Raw genomic sequence first — 20,955 nt, forward strand, 5'->3', positions numbered from 1 at the left:
TAAAGACATGTTAAAAAAAACGAACAAAAATGTAAAAAAAAAAAAAAACATTATTCAAACCTTCACTAAAATAATAATAATAACAAAAGAAAATATTAAAATGAAAACTAATTCAATATATTATTATAATAAAAACTATAATAGTATCTCAATGATACTAATATAAAACGTAATGTAGTCTAATATATGTAAATGTAATGAAAACATGCACAACATGCACATTTGAATTGAAAAACTGTTTTGCTTAAAGAAAGCAAGGCTTGTGATACTATTTTAATACAAATTAAACACATTACACACTAAATTCTTGCTATTGTAATGCATTTATATACTTTATAATCATACTTAATAATCAAATGATGTTAAATGCAAAAAAAAAAAAAATTTAAATAAACATTTGGATGAAATATAATTTATTGACAGATTAATATTCACCCATATAGTTCCATATATTGTCTATATTCTTCATTTCACACTAAAAATGGTATCAAACTCGTTCATCTCAAAGTTAAATGTTAGATTAGTCTTTCTAGGGCTGGAAATGAACTATTTTGTTGGTATTTTAACAGCATTATTAGAATCCTTGTATAAATGGCATAAAATCACTGGCTGTTTGCATCCTAAACACATTTAATCAGAGTCTCGGACAGACGGACTTGACTGACCTCTGACCTTTGGAAGGAAACCTTTGTGCTGTTTGACCTGCATTGATCTGGACTTTACAACCCAGCTGACCAGACACACTCTCACACACACACACACATACACACTCACACATGTTACTTTGGTCTAAGCATGTGTCTATAGTGTTCAAGCAATAGGCAAAAACTGTAATACTGAGGGTTTGGCATGTTTCCCTTTTCATTACTTTTGTGTGTTGATTTCAGGGCTTTCACCACATACTGCTATCAGATATCTGCACTTTCATTCTCTGAACAACAGCAGCTGTGTAACCAGTTTAGCTTTACGTCTGAAGATACGATCTTTAAAAAAAACACTCAATATTACTTTAAAAACAAAACTACTGAAGGTGTGTGTATTCAAGTGAACAAAGTAACACACTGCGCAAATGATTCTCTATATTTGTCTTCCAGTACAAATATCTTAACTTGAAAGGTAAAAAGTCTTTATCAATTTTTATGCTTAAAATAAGAGCAACTATCAGTGGGGTCAGAAAAAAATCTTATTTTCAGAAAACATGACTTAATATTTTAAGTAACTTTGCTTGTATTTTTGATTTAAGGATGTTTAGATATTTGTACTGGAAAATGACAAAACAAAATATATGTATATAGTGTAGAAATTGAAACCTACACAGGCTACACTGATTTTATTTATTTATTTGGATTTTTCCCCTTTTTTATGTATTTTATTTACCATGAGAAAACATCAGATTGTCGGTTAGTTGTAATTAATTTTGAATTAATTAAAATTAAACTTAATTGACTTTATAATAATAATTGACTTTTCCTGTCATTTATTTATGTTTATAAAAAATTTTTCAGATTGTTCCTTTTTTTGTTTATTTTTGTGTGCAAAATAAATGTTTGTTCATGAGTAAGTAAAGGTAATTTTGAACCATGCCACTATAAAGGGAAAACAATTAATTGTAATTTTTTTTTTTTTTTCATTTTCTTAGGATTTTTCCTCTTTTTCTATTTTTCTGTTGAAAGTAAATGTTTAATTTGGTTATTTTAAATTGTGTCACTATAAAGGGAGAACAGCACGTTATTTGTTTTAACAGTTAATGGTTATTAATTTGATTTATTTGTATTTAATTTTTCATAAAATTTTTCCTTTTTTTGCAAAATAAATGTTTAATTTGTTCACGACGAGTAAGTAAAAGTAATTTTTATTTATGTCACTATAAAGGAAGAATTTATTTGTATTTTTTTTTTTTAGGATTATTCATTTTTTGTGTGTTTTTCTGTGCAGAATAAATGTTTAATTTGTTCATGAGTAAGGTCATTTTGAACCATGCCAGCACATTATATGATTAACAATTAATTGTGATTTATTCATTTATTTTTTAGGATTTTTCTGTGTTTTTGTTTTGTTTTGTTTAGTATTTTCTGTGCAGAATAAATGTTTGTTCACGAGTAAGTAAAGGTAATTTTGAACTGTTTGAACACTCTAAATAACAGCGTGTTATTTGATTGACAGTTAGCGATAATTAATCCTCACTTGGAAATAAAGGAGCTTTTTAATTCCCTTCGTCTTCATGGAACACGAGCGACGTGCAGGATTCTACCAGCAGATGAACTTTCATTGATTACCTTTAGAGCATTCTGGCTGGACTCAGCAGGAACACGAGGGGGAGGAAACCCAGTGGCTTATGGGTAAAATTAGGGGCTGGTGTCCCTCGAACCGCTGAGTCTTTATCTTATTGTTTTTAAAAATGTGGAAAAATCCTGCTGTTGTCCTAGTGCTGCTTGTGAAAATGGTGAAGAAACAGACGTGTGATTGTTACATCACCTGTGTATTGTTTCAAACCTCATTTCACACTTTGCAAGCTGCATTATGAGCCTGTTCGTTGCCCACAGTAGCATGCATATTGACACACTCGTTTCAGATGAGTGCCATTGATTCTCACTGATCTATAAAAAGTCGTTATTCACTGTCATTGGTCCATTGATTAATTGATTAGAGCAGCTGTTTATTATTGGCTACTGTGCACTCTGGCCCTTAACAGACAACCAATCACAGTTAAGATCCGTCTGAGTGCGCTATGCTGTAAGCTTCATATAAACACACCAGCTAAATGGGAAATCATTTCATGTCTGATTTCATGCTCAAGTTTATTGGCGACAGCATCTCGCTGGCTGCTGAAAATGCATTTAAATGTGTGTTTAATATGTAGGAAACTGATAGAGCAAGAAAGGGAGGACGGTCAGATCGTCTTGTGTTATTGGTTTACGTTTACTCTTATCTTTCAGACCTCATTATTGATTATGGCGGATTCGTTTGTGTCTGTATACTGATTAGTTTTAAAGGGATTTATATTGATTTTGAAGGAAAGCCAAGAACTTTCACTATTTGCTGTTGACGTTGGTCCGAAAAACTGCTAGTCTCTTAATAAACAATTAATTTAATACAAAATTAGATCTATATTAAATTCTAAATGGGCTCTATTTGGTTTATACATGCTTGTGAACCAGTGTTATTTTAGTATCATTGAGATACACATTTTTTCTGTTTTCATTTTAATTTTTGTTTTAGTAAATGTTTTATTTTTATATAGTTTTTAAAAAAATTATTTTATTTTTAGTTTTATTTATACATCAAGTTAAACTAAATGAAAATGAAAAAAGTTGCCTTGACGACTAGCTGAAGTAAAATAAGTTGAATTTTTTTAATATTTTGTTTCATTTTAGTTTATTTTTTTAATGGTTTATTTTAGTATCAATATGAGATACATTTATAGGTTTTATTCATATTTTGAATTTGTTTTTATTTTTATATTTTCTGTTTTCATTTTAATTTCTGTTAAAGTTTTAGTAACTTTATTGAGTGTTTTTGTCATTTAAATGTTGTTTTTTCTTTAAATGTGTCTATATAGTTTTTATTAATTTTATTTCAGTTTTAGTTTTACTCATTTTAATACATCAAGTATAAGTTGAATTTTTTAAATATTTTGTTTCATTTTAGTTTATTTTTTTAATGGTTTATTTTAGTATCAATATGAGATACTTTTATAGGTTTTATTCATATTTTGAATTTGTTTTTATTTTTATATTTTCTGTTTTCATTTTAATTTCTGTTAAAGTTTTAGTAACTTTATTGAGTGTTTTTGTCATTTAAATGTTGTTTTTTCTTTAAATGTGTCTATATAGTTTTTATTAATTTTATTTCAGTTTTAGTTTTACTCATTTTAATACATCAAGTTAAACTAAATGAAAATTAGAAATGTTTCTTTTGCAAATAGCTGAAATAGAATAAGTATACGCTTTTTATATTTTATTTTCAGTTAAAATGTATTTTATTTAGATTTTTTTTATTCATTTTTTTTTTTTAGTGAACTATAATGACCCTGTTGTGAATCATTTATATCTCTTTTTTTCACTCAGAAATTTCACATTATGGACATATAAAAGGATGCAATGTTGATTTTGGATATGCAAAACTTTGTTCATGATTTCTCTCTCTTCCATTGACTTTCACAGATGTGCTGTTGTGCATTACCCACCCGGTCCCTGCTGAAGTCACGCTGGGCTCTGTGGCCAGATTCTCCTGTGCTGTCAGTGGATCAGCGGTTATCAGCTGGGAACTCAACCAAAGACCTCTACCTCTGGATTCAGACAGGTGTGCAAATAAAAATCCAAAATATGCAAAATAAATGACATGCCGAAAGCCCTCACTTTGAGTTACCAAGTAATGTGTTTAACTGTAAATGTACTTCTGCTTGTTTCAGAATCACTGTTTTGCCAAACGGAGTGCTGCAGATCCACGATGTGACAATGAGGGATGCTGGGAATTATCGCTGCTTAGCAACAAACATGGCCAGTCGAGTCAGGAGCCGAGAGGCCGAGCTGACCATCATCCCAGGTCTGTGTTTGTGTGAGGATGAACGGTGATCATTATCAGATCCAATTCTGGAATAAAGGAAGCAGTAGCTTGCCACTGAGTCTTCTCTGTTCTCTGTCCAGCATCGGGTCCGAGGCCTCTCATGAAACCACACATCATAGCAGGACCGCAGAACATCAGCGCCGGGCTGCGTCAGTCTGTGGTTCTGGAGTGTTTGGCGGAGGGAAACCCTCGGCCGCTTGTGTCCTGGAGCCGGGCTGACTCTAAACCCATAGACGTGTCCGGAGCCAGAGTGCTGGGAAACGGGAACCTGATCATCTCTGCCGTTAAAGCTCATCACAGCGGCACGTACCTGTGCCGGGCGACCACACCGGGAACACGCAACTACAGCATAGCGCCCGGAAACCTCGCCGTACTCGGTAAGAGATGTCTGTTGGAACAGATGCATCATAAACACTTCTGAAGGGCTCTTTACACCAAAAACGATAACTATGTTAACATTCACACCAATAACAATAACTATTTGTGACCCGTGCTAGGCAAAACGAGTCGGAATGCAAACGGTCTAATTTTGAGCTACGGTACAGACAAAAAAAATGAAAAATGTCGGTTTTGGTCAAATTTCAGGTTTTCATCCAGTCATCGGATGCAAAATTCACTTTTACATGCTGTTTGAACTGAAATGTGTTATTGGCAGTGTGTGTACACAACAACCCTATAATGATAAAAATCCACCCAGTGCTTTTTTTAAAATCTCGATAAATCCAAACCCCTTTCTCATATCGAGCCGTTCACAGATTCTTGGCAGAATGATGTAGTTCTGCACAGGCCCCTCCCACGATAGTTGATTGACACTGGTGTCTTACCTTAGCCCCGCCCTGAGTGAGCTGTCATTAGTCCGCCATTGTTTCACTGCCGGAGCAGATGTAGACAAGAATGATTAAGTGATTGAGGTGTTCTGTTGTTGGATGTAATAATGAACATAGCAGTCGTCATTTACTCAGAAAGATTTAATTACTGAAGACGCAGTGGATTACATTTGTTTTTTAAGGGAATGCGCCCCCGATCTGCCTAAATGCGTTTATGTTCGCGCGAATCATTCGTGATCCATCTATAGAAGAAGTGAGTATAAGGTTTTTTTATGAATCTTTGCAAATCGCCTTTCCTAATAATGTGCTAGTTAGCAAGTTTCACGATAAATACAGCTAAAGTTTACAGTTTCTCAGAGAGCGGCTCGGAAGAGAGGGGCGGGGTCAGCAGAGCTCATTAGCATTTAAAGGAACATGCACTAAAACGGCTTGCTGTGAACAGAGCTGTTTCTGACAGGGTAAAAACGGTGTTGTTTTACACTACCATTGAGAAATTTTAACCAAACTATGTTACAGACTTTTCATTAAGACCCTAAAGAATCATATCAAACTCTGGAAAATGCACATCCGATGATCCCTTTAAGCCCTCGTCTAGCGATCCCAATGCTCCAAATAGTAATTAAACATCTAAAATTATCTTTATTTGTACGTTTTCTGAGAGGAGTACCTTTTGTCTGCTGCTCGCACGAAGATAGATAACTATACAGATAACTATATTATCGTTCACATTAAGAATAGTAACATTAGCAATAACTATATTAGTGTTCACATCAAGAATGTTAACTGTCAATAACTATATTAGCATTCACATTAAGAACGATAACGTTACGATATCTATATTAGCGATTAAGAACAATAACGATAACTGTATTAGCGTTCACATCAAGAATGATAACTTTACTGATATCTATATTAGCAAATAAGAACAGTAACATTATTGATAACCATTTTAGTGTTCACACCAAGAACGTTAACTTTACCGATAACTATATCAGCATTCACATTAAGAACGATAACTTTACTGATATCTATATTAGCAAATAAGATCAATAACATTAACGATAACTATATTAGTGTTCACACCAAGAGCAATAACTATATTAGTGTTCACACCAAGAGCAATAACTATATTAGTGTTCACACCAAGAGCAATAACTATATTAGTGTTCACACCAAGAGCAATAACTATATTAGTGTTCACACCAAGAGCAATAACTATATTAGTGTTCACACCAAGAGCAATAACTATATTAGTGTTCACACCAAGAACGTTAACTTTACCGATAACTATATCAGCATTCACATTAAGAACGATAACTTTACTGATATCTATATTAGCAAATAAGATCAATAACATTAACGATAACTATATTAGCATTCACATCAACAACAATAAATTTACGATAACTATACTAGCGTTCACACCAAGAGCAATAACTATATTAGTGTTCACACCAAGAACGATAACATTAACGATACTAACTCCAAGAGCGATAACTATATTAGTGTTCACACCAAGAGCGATAACTATATTAGTGTTCACACCAAGAGCGATAACTATATTAGTGTTCACACCAAGAACGATAACTATATTAGTGTTCACACCAAGAACGATAACTATATTAGTGTTCACACCAAGAACGATAACTATATTAGTGTTCACACCAAGAACGATAACTATATTAGTGTTCACACCAAGAACGATAACTATATTAGTGTTCACACCAAGAACGATAACTATATTAGTGTTCACACCAAGAGCAATAACTATATTAGTGTTCACACCAAGAGCAATAACTATACTAGTGTTCACACCAAGAACGATAACATTAACGATACTAACTATTTTGCCATTCACATGAAGAACAATAACTATATTTGCACCAATAACGATAACTATAGTGATAACTATAATGATAACCATATGTGACCATGTACCTCAAAACCAGTCATAAGTGTCAATTTTTTTTAAATTGAGATTTATACATCATCTTCCACACCAACTCACAATAACCTTCTTTTTATTGTAAGCGCGTGCTGCAGTTCTGTCGTTTGCTGCTTGAGCAAGTCAGATGGATTCTGATTGGCCATCAATGTTTTGAAAGTGATTCCAACGACATCTTTTCTTTGTATTTATAGGTATCGTTATAGTTATTGTTCTTGGACAGTCCTGAAATCTTTGTTCTCACTGCATTTTCACTCATTTTTTGCAGTTCCTCCGACTCTAGTAGAGAAACCAGAGAGTCAGACCCGACCCAGAGCTGGTACGGCCCGTTTTAGCTGTCAGGCCGAAGGGACACCTGTTCCCCGAATCACCTGGTTTAAGAATGGTCAGGTGATCCACTCCAATGGACGCACCAAGATGTACAACAAGTACGTACAGACAAAAACCTCCAGTAAACCTCTACCAAGCGTCATAATCTGACATGTGTGCCTTCATTGTGTGCCAGTAAACTGGTGATAACCCAGATTATTCCGGAAGACGACGCCTTTTACCAGTGCCAAGCGGAGAACTCTCAAGGCTCGGTTGTGTCCACGTCCCGTCTCATCGTGGTGCTTTCGGAGGACCGTCCCAGTGCACCGCGTAACATCCATGCTGAAACCATCTCGAGCTCGGCCATCTTACTCGCGTGGGAGAGACCGCAGTACAATGCGGATAAAGTCATCGCCTACTCTATACACTACATGAAGTCTGAGGGTAAGTGTTTGAAACTGGCATAAAGTTCCCAACTGATTATGTCTAATTGTTATCCTCTTTCAACCAGATACTGATTGACAGAGGAAATTTTGCTGCTGAAAGTCATCACAAGTCTGTTTTCTAAATGCATGTTATATAGATCTTATTATGAACAATTCATACATGCATATGTTTTATTTATCTATTTTTTTGACCTCATAATATCTTCATAATAAGAGATTTCTCTTTGGTGACGTATGCAGGACTTCTCCAATCATTTAGTCAGCTTAAACTCCGTCTACTGCAAGCTGCTCACTTTCAGATCTGCCTCCATTTTTAAGTGCCACACGCACATCTCAACATCCAATCAACTACAGATGCATAGAACTAAGTCTTGCCTTAAACGCCACCTCTTCAAGCTCAAGCTCATCCAACCTCCACTTTTGAGTGCCACACCCACATCTCAACATCCAATCAACAACCGATGTATAGAACCAAATTACGCCTTAAACCCCGCCCCTTCAAGCGTATGCTAATCTGCCTCCACTCTTGGGTGCCATGCCCACATTTCAACATCCAGTCAACAACAGATGCATAGAGCCAAAGTACCGCCTTAAGCTCCGCCCCTTCAAGCTCACACTCACGGTGCGTTCCAAACGGGATGTATCGCCCTCCGAAGGGCACTTCGGAGTGAAAACAATCATGGCCGCCATATTGAAGGGTCGTTCCAAACCGCAGTACCCACATCCACTTTTGAGTGCCACGCCCACATCTTAACATCCAATCATCAACTAATGCATACAACCAAGCCCCGCCTTAAACTCCACCCCTTCAAGCTCACACTCACCCACATCCACTTTTGAGTGCCACGCCCACATCTTAACATCCAATCATCAACTAATGCATACAACCAAGCCCCGCCTTAAACTCCACCCCTTCAAGCTCACACTCACCCACATCCACTTTTGAGTGCCACGCCCACATCTTAACATCCAATCATCAACTAATGCATACAACCAAGCCCCGCCTTAAACTCCACCCCTTCAAGCTCACACTCACCCACATCCACTTTTGAGTGCCACGCCCACATCTTAACATCCAATCATCAACTAATGCATACAACCAAGCCCCACCTTAAACTCCACCCCTTAAAGCTCACACTCACCCACATCTTAACATCCAATCAACAACCGATGCATAGAACCAAGCCCCGCCTTAAATCCCACCCCTTCAAGCTCACGCTCACCTGCCTTCACTTGGTTTTTGATATAATTCATTGGGTTTGTGTTAGGAAGCCCTCAGAGCAGGAATGAAGGGAATTTTAGCAGGATTGTGTCTCTGTTCTGTATTAACGGAGTCGTTAGAAAGAGACATGAGAAAATGGGTTAAAACAAACAGAGGATACACTTCAACTTTTGGTCTGATTTTGTTCTCAGGAAACATTGCTATTGTGGTTAAAGAGTGTTCAGAACTACATGGTTGTGTCTGGTTTCTATTCATTCAGTTTGCCCTCAAGATAAAACTCAAATCTAATCTGCACCTGTAATCTAACTTGATACCAATCAAAGTGTGAGATCTCAATTGTCTCCAATATTGTGGAGAATTCTCATTGACTGAATTAGAAACGACACTGATTATAGAGTCTATACTCGCAGGACTAAACAACGAAGAGTATCAGGCCGTGATCGGGAATGACACGACCAACCACATTGTGGACGATCTGGAACCAGCGCGAAACTACACGTTTTATATCGTTGCCTACATGCCGATGGGCGCCAGTCGCATGTCGGAGCAGGTCATGCAGCACACGCTGGAGGATGGTGAGTCTGTGGACTTTTAGACCAGTGTTTCCCAACGACTGTGCCGCGAGAATTATCAAAAACTTCCTATCTCTATTATATTTCGTTATTACTATTTTAAGTCAGTGCTATTGGTCATCGTTATGTCTGTTTGTGGATTTTACAAATATTTAACCAATGAAAAGCATCCAAAACAGCTTGTGACTAAACCTTGTAACGCCATTGGATCATCAAATTGTCAGTCAGCTCCTCATAACTCCACCCTGCCTCCATTCAATGCAACGACGCGCAGTTTGAAGACAGATGTCTATTTCTTTGCAATGTAAGAGTACAGTGTTTTCTTTACTCAAGAAACACTATCTATAAAGGCTAATGTTTTTGTGTGTTTGAAGAGCGGAGAAGAAACATTTGCCCTCTAGTTGTAGCCAATGCACTTTTGTTTGTTTTAAATATCCTGTGCATTGCAGTTTATCTTTTATATCATGAGATTTTGGCTAAATGTATTAAAGGACAAGAAAAACTGAGCACCCATATAGCTACAATAAACTTTATAACCTGTATATTGATGAAAACGTAATGCGATTAATGTATTGCCTCAGATGCAGCCATTCTAATTACGGACAAAACACGGATCTGTCATTCGTTCGTCAAAAACCTCGTTAACTCCATTTGAGCATGATTTTCAGAAAATGTTAAGTGTCTAATCATATATGTGACCCTGGAGTCTTAAGTGTCAATTTTTCCAATTTGAGATTTATGCATCATCTGAGAGCTGAATAAATGAGCTTTCCATTGATGTATGGTTTGTTAGGATAGGACAATATTTGGCCGAGATACAACTATTTGAAAATCTGGAATCTGAGGGTGCAAAAACATCTAAATATTGAGAAAATCTTCTTTAAAGTTGTCCAAATGAAGTTCTTAGCAATGCATATTACTAATCAAAAATTAAGTTTTTATATATTTACGGTAGGAAATTAAAAAAATATCTTCATGTAACATGATCTTTACTTTAATATCCTGATGATTTTTGGCATAAAAGAAAAATTGATAATTTTGACCCATACAATGTATTGTTGGCTATTGCTACAAATATACCCCAGCGACTTAAGACTAGTTTTGTGCTCCAGAGTCACATATAAAGTCAAAATACTAATTCTGACTACGCATTGTGTAATTATTGGGGGAAAAAAAACATTCCCCCCTTTCTACCTTTTTTTTTTTTTAGTGCTTAGTGGGGTGCCGTGGGATTTTTTACTCAGCCGTGGACGTGTTTCTGCGTACCGTCTGTGCTACCGTACGGCCACAGACGAGCAGGTAATCTCTGTCGAGCTGCCCGTCCCGAGTGAGAACTGCACCCAGTACCTTCTGCAGGGTCTGCAGCCCGACACCATCTATTTGATCCGAATGTCTGCGTCGACCCGAGTGGGCTGGAGCCAACCGTCCGCCTGGAACTCCCATCGCACGCCCAAAACATCCAGCGCCACAGGTGAGAGGCTGAGAGCACAATCTACCTTAATTTGGCTCATATCCATTTGTTTTGTGATACTACACCCTCAAAAAGATGGAGGGTTTTTGCAGCGATGGTCAATGCATGACAAGGCAAGTTTATTTATTATGCAATGTTATTTATACAATGTGCATTTCATACAAATGGTAATTCAAATCGGTTTACTAATATTCATAAAAGGGATAAAAATAGCACAAAAAAAGAAAGTTGAAAGTTATTCAGAGAAAATATATAATTGTGTTAACTTTTTTTTCTCTGCTGATGAAGTCAAGGTCATCTGGGCAGGGAAAATTAGATTTAGCTTTAATATTAATATAGTTTAATATTTAATGTAAGTTATTTAGTTTTATAGCTTAACACCCACAATTTCACTCATGACAATAAGTCATGTTATGAATGTTAAATGCACTTCTTTTTCTAGCCATAAATGTATGGTGTGGGCTTGTAGCGGTGCTGTTTTATTAGTAATGTTTGAAAAGTATTTAATCATCGCTATTACTAGTCATTTTTGCGGGCTGACCGTTTTTCCTCAGAAAGCATACAGGTGTATTTTTACTCTGTAATCTGTACAGAAGTTGATTTAATGTGTCTGTTTGTGCCCGCAGTGCCTCCCGCGCCAAACCTTGAGCTTGAACCTCTGAACTGCACCTCAGTGATGGTCCGCTGGCATCCGGCTCCCAGCGACGCCGTCCTCCAGGGATACAAGCTGTCCTTTCACCCAGACGGCCAATCAGAGGACTCGCTTCTCCAGCTGCCCCCACATGACCACCAGCACGCCATCACAGGACTCAGTGAGTGACACACATGCACACAACACATTATTTCCTAGCGATAAGAAAAGGGAAGATGCCTGTGGACGAATAAAACTTCCTAAAGACCCGCTTCTTTGTTCTCTCCACTTTAGCCCTGGTGCTTTTGAGGCTTTTAGTAGACCACAGCTACTGAAAGAGCTTACAAACGGCTGAGGCAAGAAACGCTAGATGCCATCCATCTCCACCTGTAAGCTCTTTCAGTAGCTGTGGTCATCATATCAGTATTTTATTTTCCCAGTTGTGTTGTGGTAAAAAAAAAAGCTACAGCAACAGGTATACAGCAGTAGCTCACCAAGTGCAAGTGAATTTTTTAAATAACATTAATCTTTCATGGGTTTTCTTCTACATATTTCAGTGGGAGACATCATTTACGTTATATTAAGCCATACAAGTCTTAATACCCAGGGACCCCTTTAAACAGCCTGCAACTGCCAATACCAAAAACAGGTTACCAGTTCATTCCTATGGCTTATTTCTGCCAACGAATAAAAATTAAGTAAAAAAAGGTAATTGTGACTTCTTAATCTGACAATTCAGTTTTTTTTGCAACTCTGACTTTTCTCACAGTTGCAAGTTAATATCTCGCCATTCTGACTTTATTTCTCACAATTCTGAGTTAAAAATCTCGCAATTCTGACTTTATATCTCGCAGTTTGGAGGTTTCTTCTCAGATTTATACATTTCCCACAATTTGCATTTTTTCTCTTGCAATTACGAGTTCTCACAATTCTTCTCAGAAATGCGAGTGTCTAGCAATATAAAGCAAATAAGACTTTTTCTTCTGCGAGTTTATATCTAGCATTTCAGACTTTTTAAAATCAGACTTATGAGGAAAAAAGACAGAATTGGGCAAAAAGAAGTTGAAATTACCTTGGTTTATTTTGTAATGGAAATAAGCTTTCATAAATTCTAGTCTAAATTACCTGCTTAAAGCAACTAGTCGTGTACATTTGATTAATCTAAAATGAGGAATCAGCCTCGACGTATTTGAGAAATCATTATTATGTTGAGAAATTAATGTGGAAACCTAAAACTGGACAAGGAAGTATCCCAGAGTTTCTTTTAGCATCTTTCCCATGTTCGTGTTCGTCGATAATTGGCCTTCTTCTGTTGGCACTTATGCACGGTCGCCCTGTCCGCCGCAACCTCGGCTTTGTACGTGTCACGCAGGTTCCCCTCAGGGTCAGAGGTCACGGCCCAGATGTCTCCCTCCAGCTTTCCCAGCATTCTCCATGCCCGTCTATTGTGTTTGGGTTTAAGAGCGACCCTCCCCCGTCACCCTACAGCTGGACACTTACCGCAAACAAAGGATTCTGGGATTGGACTGAACTGGGCAGAAGTGACCAAAGAGCATATTCCAGTTTGAATTGGTCAGGGTTAGACTAATATTTGATGGGAGATAAATCCTAAAACTTAAAGACAATTATTAAAAGTCATTTGACTAGAATTTCCATATAAAAAAATTCAGAATTAATTTTCTAGTTTTCTTAGACAATGGATAATTTGTAATGGGGGAATAAGTGTTTTATTAAGAAAGAATTGTGATTAAGATTTTCATATAGAACATTTTACCTTTTTGTAGTGAGAAATGAATACATTTTCTAATTATCTCAGAAAACATCTACATTTTTAAAATGGGAAATATATCTTAATTCACTTAAAACTTTTTTTTTAAGAACATTTGAGTAATTTACATAGCATTTCTACATTTTAACTGGGAAATAAATACATTTTCTAATTTTCTTAGAAAATATCTAAGTTTTAAAATCACAAATAAAGCTTAATTTACCTTAAAACATAATTTTTTAAGAATATTTGTGATTAATTTGATTAGGATTTCCATGTAGATAGAAACGTTTTACCCATCAATTTTTTTTTTTTACTGGGAAATAAATACATTTCTAAGTTTCTTTGAAAATGTTTAATACTTTAAATACAAAATAAATCTTAATGCACTTAAAACTTACATTTTCAAGAACATTTGTAAGTAATTTGATTAGGATTTCCATGTAGATATAAATGTTTTATCTTTCTAATATTTTACTGGGAAACTGATACTATTTTTAATTTTGTTAGAATATTTATTAGAGCATTTCCAATTATTTAAATGGAAAATAAATCTTAATTTACTTGAAACTTCATTTTTAAAGAAAATATATGAGTAATTTGATTAGGATTGTCATATACAGTAGATCTTCAACTTTCTATTTAAAAAAAAAACTATGGAATTATCATAGAATTTGAATTTGATCAAGATGTGTAAACGCACACGTTGGATCAACATTTGCATGCTTTCACGTGATTCTGCAACATAAGTGGTTGACCTTTTTGTTGAAATAAATGAAATCTGTGTTTCTGTGACTGGTGTTACAGCTACAGCAAAAGCATAATTTGCATAAATTAAATGACCCATATATGCTGATTTCTCTGAGTCACAGCTCCACCTAGTGTCTGTGTGATGCACTGCACATGATAAACCACTGTTCAAACGGGCACAGCGAATGCCACTTTAATATGTTATTATGTCAAAAGTACATTTTTATTATGAATTAGGCCTATTATAAAAAATATTGAAAAAAATTAGACCCCAGAGTGAAGTACCATGTTAGCTTTTAGAACTAATACTGCAATGTCAACCATGTCGTTTTATCTCTTTAAGCCTTTTGCACAATTTCACAAAATTTTAATGTAGTTTATGACATTATACTTCGATTATTTTATTATGTATTATTATGTCGTTCTACAAACCCCAGAGCGCCTTGTGAAACTGTTAGCATTCGGTGTTAATTCCTTAACGTCAGCCATTTAGTATTTGAAGTTTTGCTAAATTTAGAAAAAAAAAAGAGATTATTTGAGGTGCTATATTTTATTTTGTATTTATATGATTTATGTTGTCCTATAGATTCCAGAGTAAAGTACCATGCTAAGCTGTTAGCATGCAGTGCTAATACCGCCGTTTTTGCTCTTTTTAAGACCTTTTGTGTAATTTTTCATAAATAAAAAAAAAAATTATGAAATGAAATGAGGTACTTTAGTTGTTATATTATGTTGTTGATATGATTTATTTTGTTCTACAGACCTCTGAGTGAAGTACCATGCTAAACTGTTAGCATTCAGTGCTAATACCGCCGTTTTAGCCATTTGCTTTTAACTCTTTAAGACCTTTTGTGTGATTGTATACAACATATAGCTCATATGAGGTATTTTTTTAACTTTATCATATATGATTTATATTAATCTACAGACCTTTTGAGTGAAGTAGCATGCTAAACTGTTAGCATTCAGTGCTAATATCTTACTGTCAGACATTTCAGACCCTTTTAAATAAACAGTTCAGAAAACGTATGACTATATGAGCTATGTCATGTATTTTCTTAAGTAATAACACGATTTATATCGTTTTGCAGACCCCAGAGTGAAGTACCATGTGAAACTGCTAGCGTTCAGTGCTAATGGAGACGGCTATCAGGCCCATCATACGGTCAACACTCCAGGGTGTCCATGTAAGTGTTCAAAAGCACTCAAAACCTGAACTCTGCATCATCTGTGGGATTTGCACATCAATATTTCACTAGAAAAGCTTCAAACCAATCTTCACTGTTAGCATGAAAAACACAGAAAAACCAGCTAGCATAAATACTGATATTTACCTTTGTGAAAAAGAGTTGTTGTGCACTGTATCTTAAAAGTGTATTTTTAAAAACTGTACTTGCAGATATTTCAGTGGTATATTAAGGCCACTTAAGTGCATTTCTAGTGAGATGCTTTCTTGACTGTTTCTTTGTGATTTACTTTAAAGTACATTTTAAATCATTAGGGTTTTAATAAGCTTCATTGTGCTTTTTGATGTGTTGACTAACATACTTAAGCACATGTAAAGTACTTAATTATGATTTTATCTGTAGTGTGCTATTTGATACTATATTTAAAGTTAATATATTTTTCATGCACTAAATTGCAACTTCATTACAAATTACAAATGCATTTAAATACGTGACGTACAAATTTAAATAGAAATGACATGAAAGTGTTTTTAAATATTTTTCTTACTTATTTTAGGCTTGTTATTCTTTACTTGAGACACAAAATGACTTGAGATATTAAGTCTCGTTTTCTGACAAGATGTATCAAAACTGAGTGAGTTTATGATTAAAACGAGAACAAATATCTGCCAACAGGGTCAGAAAAATAATATTGATTTCCCTTCATTTTTTCTTGTTTTATGCATAAACTCACTTAATTTTTTATATACATTTTTCAAAAAACGAAATTTATTAATTTTAGTAATTTTGAATCTCGAGTGTTAAAGATGTTTGTATTTGAAAAAATTAATTTGTATTTGAAAAAAAGTCAAAAACAAAAATTACTCGGAAAAAAAGTTTTGATACATTTTGTCAGAAAATTAGACTATATCTTAAATAATTTTGTGTCTCAAGTAAATCTATCTTGATGTACGAATGTTGAGATATTTTATTGAATCACAAGACAAAAACAAGTAAGATAAAAAACATGTTAATGTCACTTCTATTGAGACTTGCTTGTCATGCATTTAAATATATTTGTAATGAAGTTGCATGTAAAATATATCAATTTTAAATATTGTGTCAAATAATACACCACAGTTAAAGTTATAATTAATAAGATCATTTTTGCAGTACATTCAGCAGTACCTTAATTTCAAAGACAATAGAAGTAATTATGAAATTGCATATAAAGATGTACTTAAGTGGGTCAAAAAGCACTTTCAAGTTCAGCTACTTACAATTAATATAAATGTAAACTTTTACGTTTTCATTAAATTGTGAATAACATGCAATTAAGTGTACAAAAAACTTTACATTCAGTTCACACTTAAGTATATTGTTGTTATTTACACTCTCAGAAAAAAAGGTACAAAAGCTGTCACTTTTCTAAAGGTACACTTTTGTACCTTTTAGGTACTAATATGTAGACTTTAGGTACAAAGGTGTGCCTTTTGAAAAGGTGACAACTTTTGTACCTTTTTTTCTGAGTGTAGATATCAAGTACTCTTTTTGAAAGTGTACCTCTTTTCGCAAGGATAAGCTAATGTTACCAGTTTAAATCCTCTTATTTCAAGCAGTTTGAAGCATTTGTCTTCTAAGCTAAAGCTTGGCTGTGTAATTGAGCGTGTCTCTGTGTCTGTCAGCCGCACCGAACCGGCGTTTGGCTGCCCTGCCGTCTCCTGACCACATCCACGCTACAGCCAACAGCTCCTCGGTGGTCAGTCTGAGCTGGGGCCGCCCTGCGTTCAGTTCTGGAAAACACGTCAGTTACTCCGTCCGCTACGGGCCCCTGAGTCCATCAGACGCCGCGACCATGCGCTACGTCCAAACGTGAGTGCTCATTAATCACTACAGGCTTGACGTCAACAGCAATTAATTAGCTCGAGGATTCGCAGATCATATGCGAAAAGAAAGAAAGAAAGAAACGGGGCTTAACACTAACTTTCTATATTATTTTTCTATTTTATCTACTTGTTTTCTTTGTGTGTGTGTGTGTGTGTGTGTATAATATATGTATATAAAAAAACCTTGCTTACGTGTACTGCGTTGGGCTAACCGAGACTTGTTATAGCACTTGCACTCTTTTGTTGATTTTGATTGCTTCTGTTGTCCTCATTTGTAAGTCACTTTGGGTAAAAGCATCTGCTAAATGACTAAACGTAAAAGCAGTGTTAAGTCGCTGGGGTATATTTGTAGCAATAGCCAACAATACATTGTTTGGGTCAAAATGATCCATTTTTCTTTTATGCCAATAATCATTAGGATATTAAGTAAAGATCATGTTCCAAGTTGTTAAGAACTTCATTTGGACAACTTTAAAGATGATTTTCTCAATACTTAGATTTTTTTGCACCCTCAGGTAGTTAAGGCCACTTAATATAAAGTGGGGCCCATATTTGTGTTCTCTTTCTTCAGCTCTGAGCAAACGGTAACAGTAACGGGTCTCCGGCCGAACACGCGTTATGAGTTTGCAGTGCGTCTTCATATGGATCAGATGTCCAGTCCCTGGAGCGCCAGCGTCTATCAGAGGACTCTACTGGAAGGTACCGGCCCACTGAGATACTATTATAGTTATTATTCAAATTCGGATTTAATTTTTATTCATATCATTTTATTTTAACATTTTATTGAAAGTTTTAATCGGTTTGTTTTGTGTTTTTGACATTTTTATTCGTTTTGTTTTTTTAATATAATTTAATTATTCCGTTTTAGTTATTTTAATACATCAAGTTAAAGTACATGAAACTTTTTTTAGCATTTCATTTTTATTTCAGTTTATTTTATGTCAAGTAAAGTAGATGCTTTTTTAATGGTTTTAACTATAATATTCCTGGTCCAGACTAGTATTGTTTCTCCACCAAATTAGTTGTTTGCATATTGTAAAGACTTAAAGTTTTAGTCATTTTGCTGCGTGTTTTGTCATTTTTATTAGTGTTTATATCATTTTTATTGATTTTTATTTTAGTTTGAGTTATTTTAGTGCAGAAAAATAAGAAATGGAGGCAACAAGTTGAAATAAAATACGTTTTTATATTTTATTTTATTTCAGTTAACATTTATTTTGTTCAAAGTAACATCATATGAATTCACAGTTTTAGTTATTTTAGTATAAAGTATTAAGTTAAACTAAATGAAATTAGGAAATGTTACCTTGGCAACTATTTCAGTTCAAGTTTATTTTATTTCAAGTAAAGCATATGTTTTTGATGGTTTTAGTTTTACTTCACTCTAATAACCGTAGTCCAGACTGGCAGATTTATTTGTTGATGTTGTAAGTTTGTGACGCGAGGGAAGACTGTGAGCGTAACCTGCTGTGAGATTGAGCCCTTGATGTTTTTCCCGGTAGCCCCGTCGTCTCCGCCGCGGTCCGTGCGAGTGAGTCTGATCGAGGACGACACGGCGCTGGTGTCCTGGAAGCAGCCGGATCAGCCGGACCTGTCCGTCACGCACTACACCGTCCTGTACGCCTCGCAGAGCTCGTGGCTCGCTGGAGAGTGGCAGGTTCTTCAGAGAGAAGGTGAGCCAGGGTTGCCATGGAATTTCTGAAATATCATGACATTTTAAAAGGTCTATTCCAGACATTTGAAAGTCAGGGAATTTTATATTTTTCGTCCAAGTCATGGAATATCAGGGATAGGGTTGGGTATCGTTTGGGTTTTTTACGAGACCGGTGCCAAATCGATACTTTTAAAACGGTACCGGTGCCTGAACCGATACTTAAAAAGAAAATTACCCAAATAGGATGGATTGGCCATTATTGAGCGCTATAAACACATTTAATGTCTGTTTCATTCATACTGGACGCCAGAGGGCGCCCTCGCGCAGAATCTCCACATGTGCATCACAGAAGGAAACTCAGGAAATCCCTAATATGGACAAAGACAAAACAGAAGTAAACAGAAGATATAAACGTTTTGAATGATAAAACAAAGACAATAAACACTCGACTGCGACAATATATAGTTTATCTGTGTTATTCAAGCCATCTTTGGTATTTCCATCGTAATTAAGTATATCTATAATCCATTGCTAATCAACATAGTTGTTTACCATATGCTTTTTGCAGTATAGAACATATTTTCTGCCTCATTCTGTGACAAGAAGCCACATCAGATCACAAAAGGAAGCAGTTGTGGAGTAAAAATGTTATAGTGTTCTCTTTTGCTGGACAACAGGTTTAGAAACGCTTCTCATTTGCAAGTAATGTCAAGGGAAGTTTAGCTTTAGGCATTTTAATTTAAGAATCTGGAATATCATGGAATTTTAAAAGGTCTATTCCAGACATTTGAAAGTCAGGGAATTTTATATTTTTCTTCCAAGTCATGGAATATCAGGGATAGGGTTGGGTATCGTTTGGGTTTTTTACGAGACCGGTGCCAAATCGATACTTTTAAAACGGTACCGGTGCCTGAACCGATACTTAAAAAGAAAATTACCCAAATAGGATGGATTGGCCATTATTGAGCGCTATAAACTCATTTAATGTCTGTTTCATTCATACTGGACGCCAGAGGGCGCCCTCGCGCAGAATCTCCACATGTGCATCACAGAAGGAAACTCAGGAAATCCCTAATATGGACAAAGACAAAACAGAAGTAAACAGAAGATATAAACGTTTTGAATGATAAAACAAAGACAATAAACACTCGACTGCGACAATATATAGTTTATCTGTGTTATTCAAGCCATCTTTGGTATTTCCATCGTAATTAAGTATATCTATAATCCATTGCTAATCAACATAGTTGTTTACCATATGCTTTTTGCAGTATAGAACATATTTTCTGCCTCATTCTGTGACAAGAAGCCACATCAGATCACAAAAGGAAGCAGTTGTGGAGTAAAAATGTTATAGTGTTCTCTTTTGCTGGACAACAGGTTTAGAAACGCTTCTCATTTGCAAGTAATGTCAAGGGAAGTTTAGCTTTAGGCATTTTAATTTAAGAATGTTTAGCTTAGCTAGCTAGCTGACTGTGTCTACCTGCTGCCATCAGAGCAAGTGTAATAAATACTGCATTCACGTGCTCCTCGCTCCTCGGAATTTCCCGAGTTGTGCTTTTAAGTCAGAATGGACACTTGCGTTACTACAAAGATGTGTTGTGTGTTGGTTATTAGAGCTTTCCGACTTAAGTTCACATGCATTTTCTCAGTCGGGAAATTATTTTTCACGTGCGGTGCCGGTTTACGTCCGTTTCGGAGAACCAGAGGACAAATATTTCAATCGATCGCTCAGGCATGGC

At 35.5% G+C, this 20,955-nt stretch overlaps 1 protein-coding gene across 1 annotated transcript in view; it reads left to right on the top strand.

Annotated features, from left to right (window-relative positions):
* Positions 1-20,955, top strand: part of prtgb (protogenin homolog b (Gallus gallus)) — a 37,891-nt gene that overhangs the window by 5,836 nt on the left and 11,100 nt on the right. The window contains exons 3-14 of the mRNA XM_016494738.1: positions 4,164-4,302; positions 4,412-4,545; positions 4,647-4,943; positions 7,607-7,766; positions 7,844-8,091; positions 9,726-9,890; positions 11,098-11,358; positions 11,985-12,170; positions 15,599-15,694; positions 17,359-17,545; positions 18,131-18,258; positions 19,062-19,232. Of these exons, the coding sequence (XP_016350224.1) occupies positions 4,164-4,302; positions 4,412-4,545; positions 4,647-4,943; positions 7,607-7,766; positions 7,844-8,091; positions 9,726-9,890; positions 11,098-11,358; positions 11,985-12,170; positions 15,599-15,694; positions 17,359-17,545; positions 18,131-18,258; positions 19,062-19,232 (2,172 nt within the window). The remainder of the gene's footprint in view (positions 1-4,163; positions 4,303-4,411; positions 4,546-4,646; positions 4,944-7,606; positions 7,767-7,843; positions 8,092-9,725; positions 9,891-11,097; positions 11,359-11,984; positions 12,171-15,598; positions 15,695-17,358; positions 17,546-18,130; positions 18,259-19,061; positions 19,233-20,955) is intronic.

This window comes from Sinocyclocheilus anshuiensis, unplaced genomic scaffold (genome assembly GCF_001515605.1).
Source record: "Sinocyclocheilus anshuiensis isolate Anshui unplaced genomic scaffold, SAMN03320099.WGS_v1.1 scaffold923, whole genome shotgun sequence".
NCBI classification, from domain to species: domain Eukaryota; kingdom Metazoa; phylum Chordata; class Actinopteri; order Cypriniformes; family Cyprinidae; genus Sinocyclocheilus; species Sinocyclocheilus anshuiensis.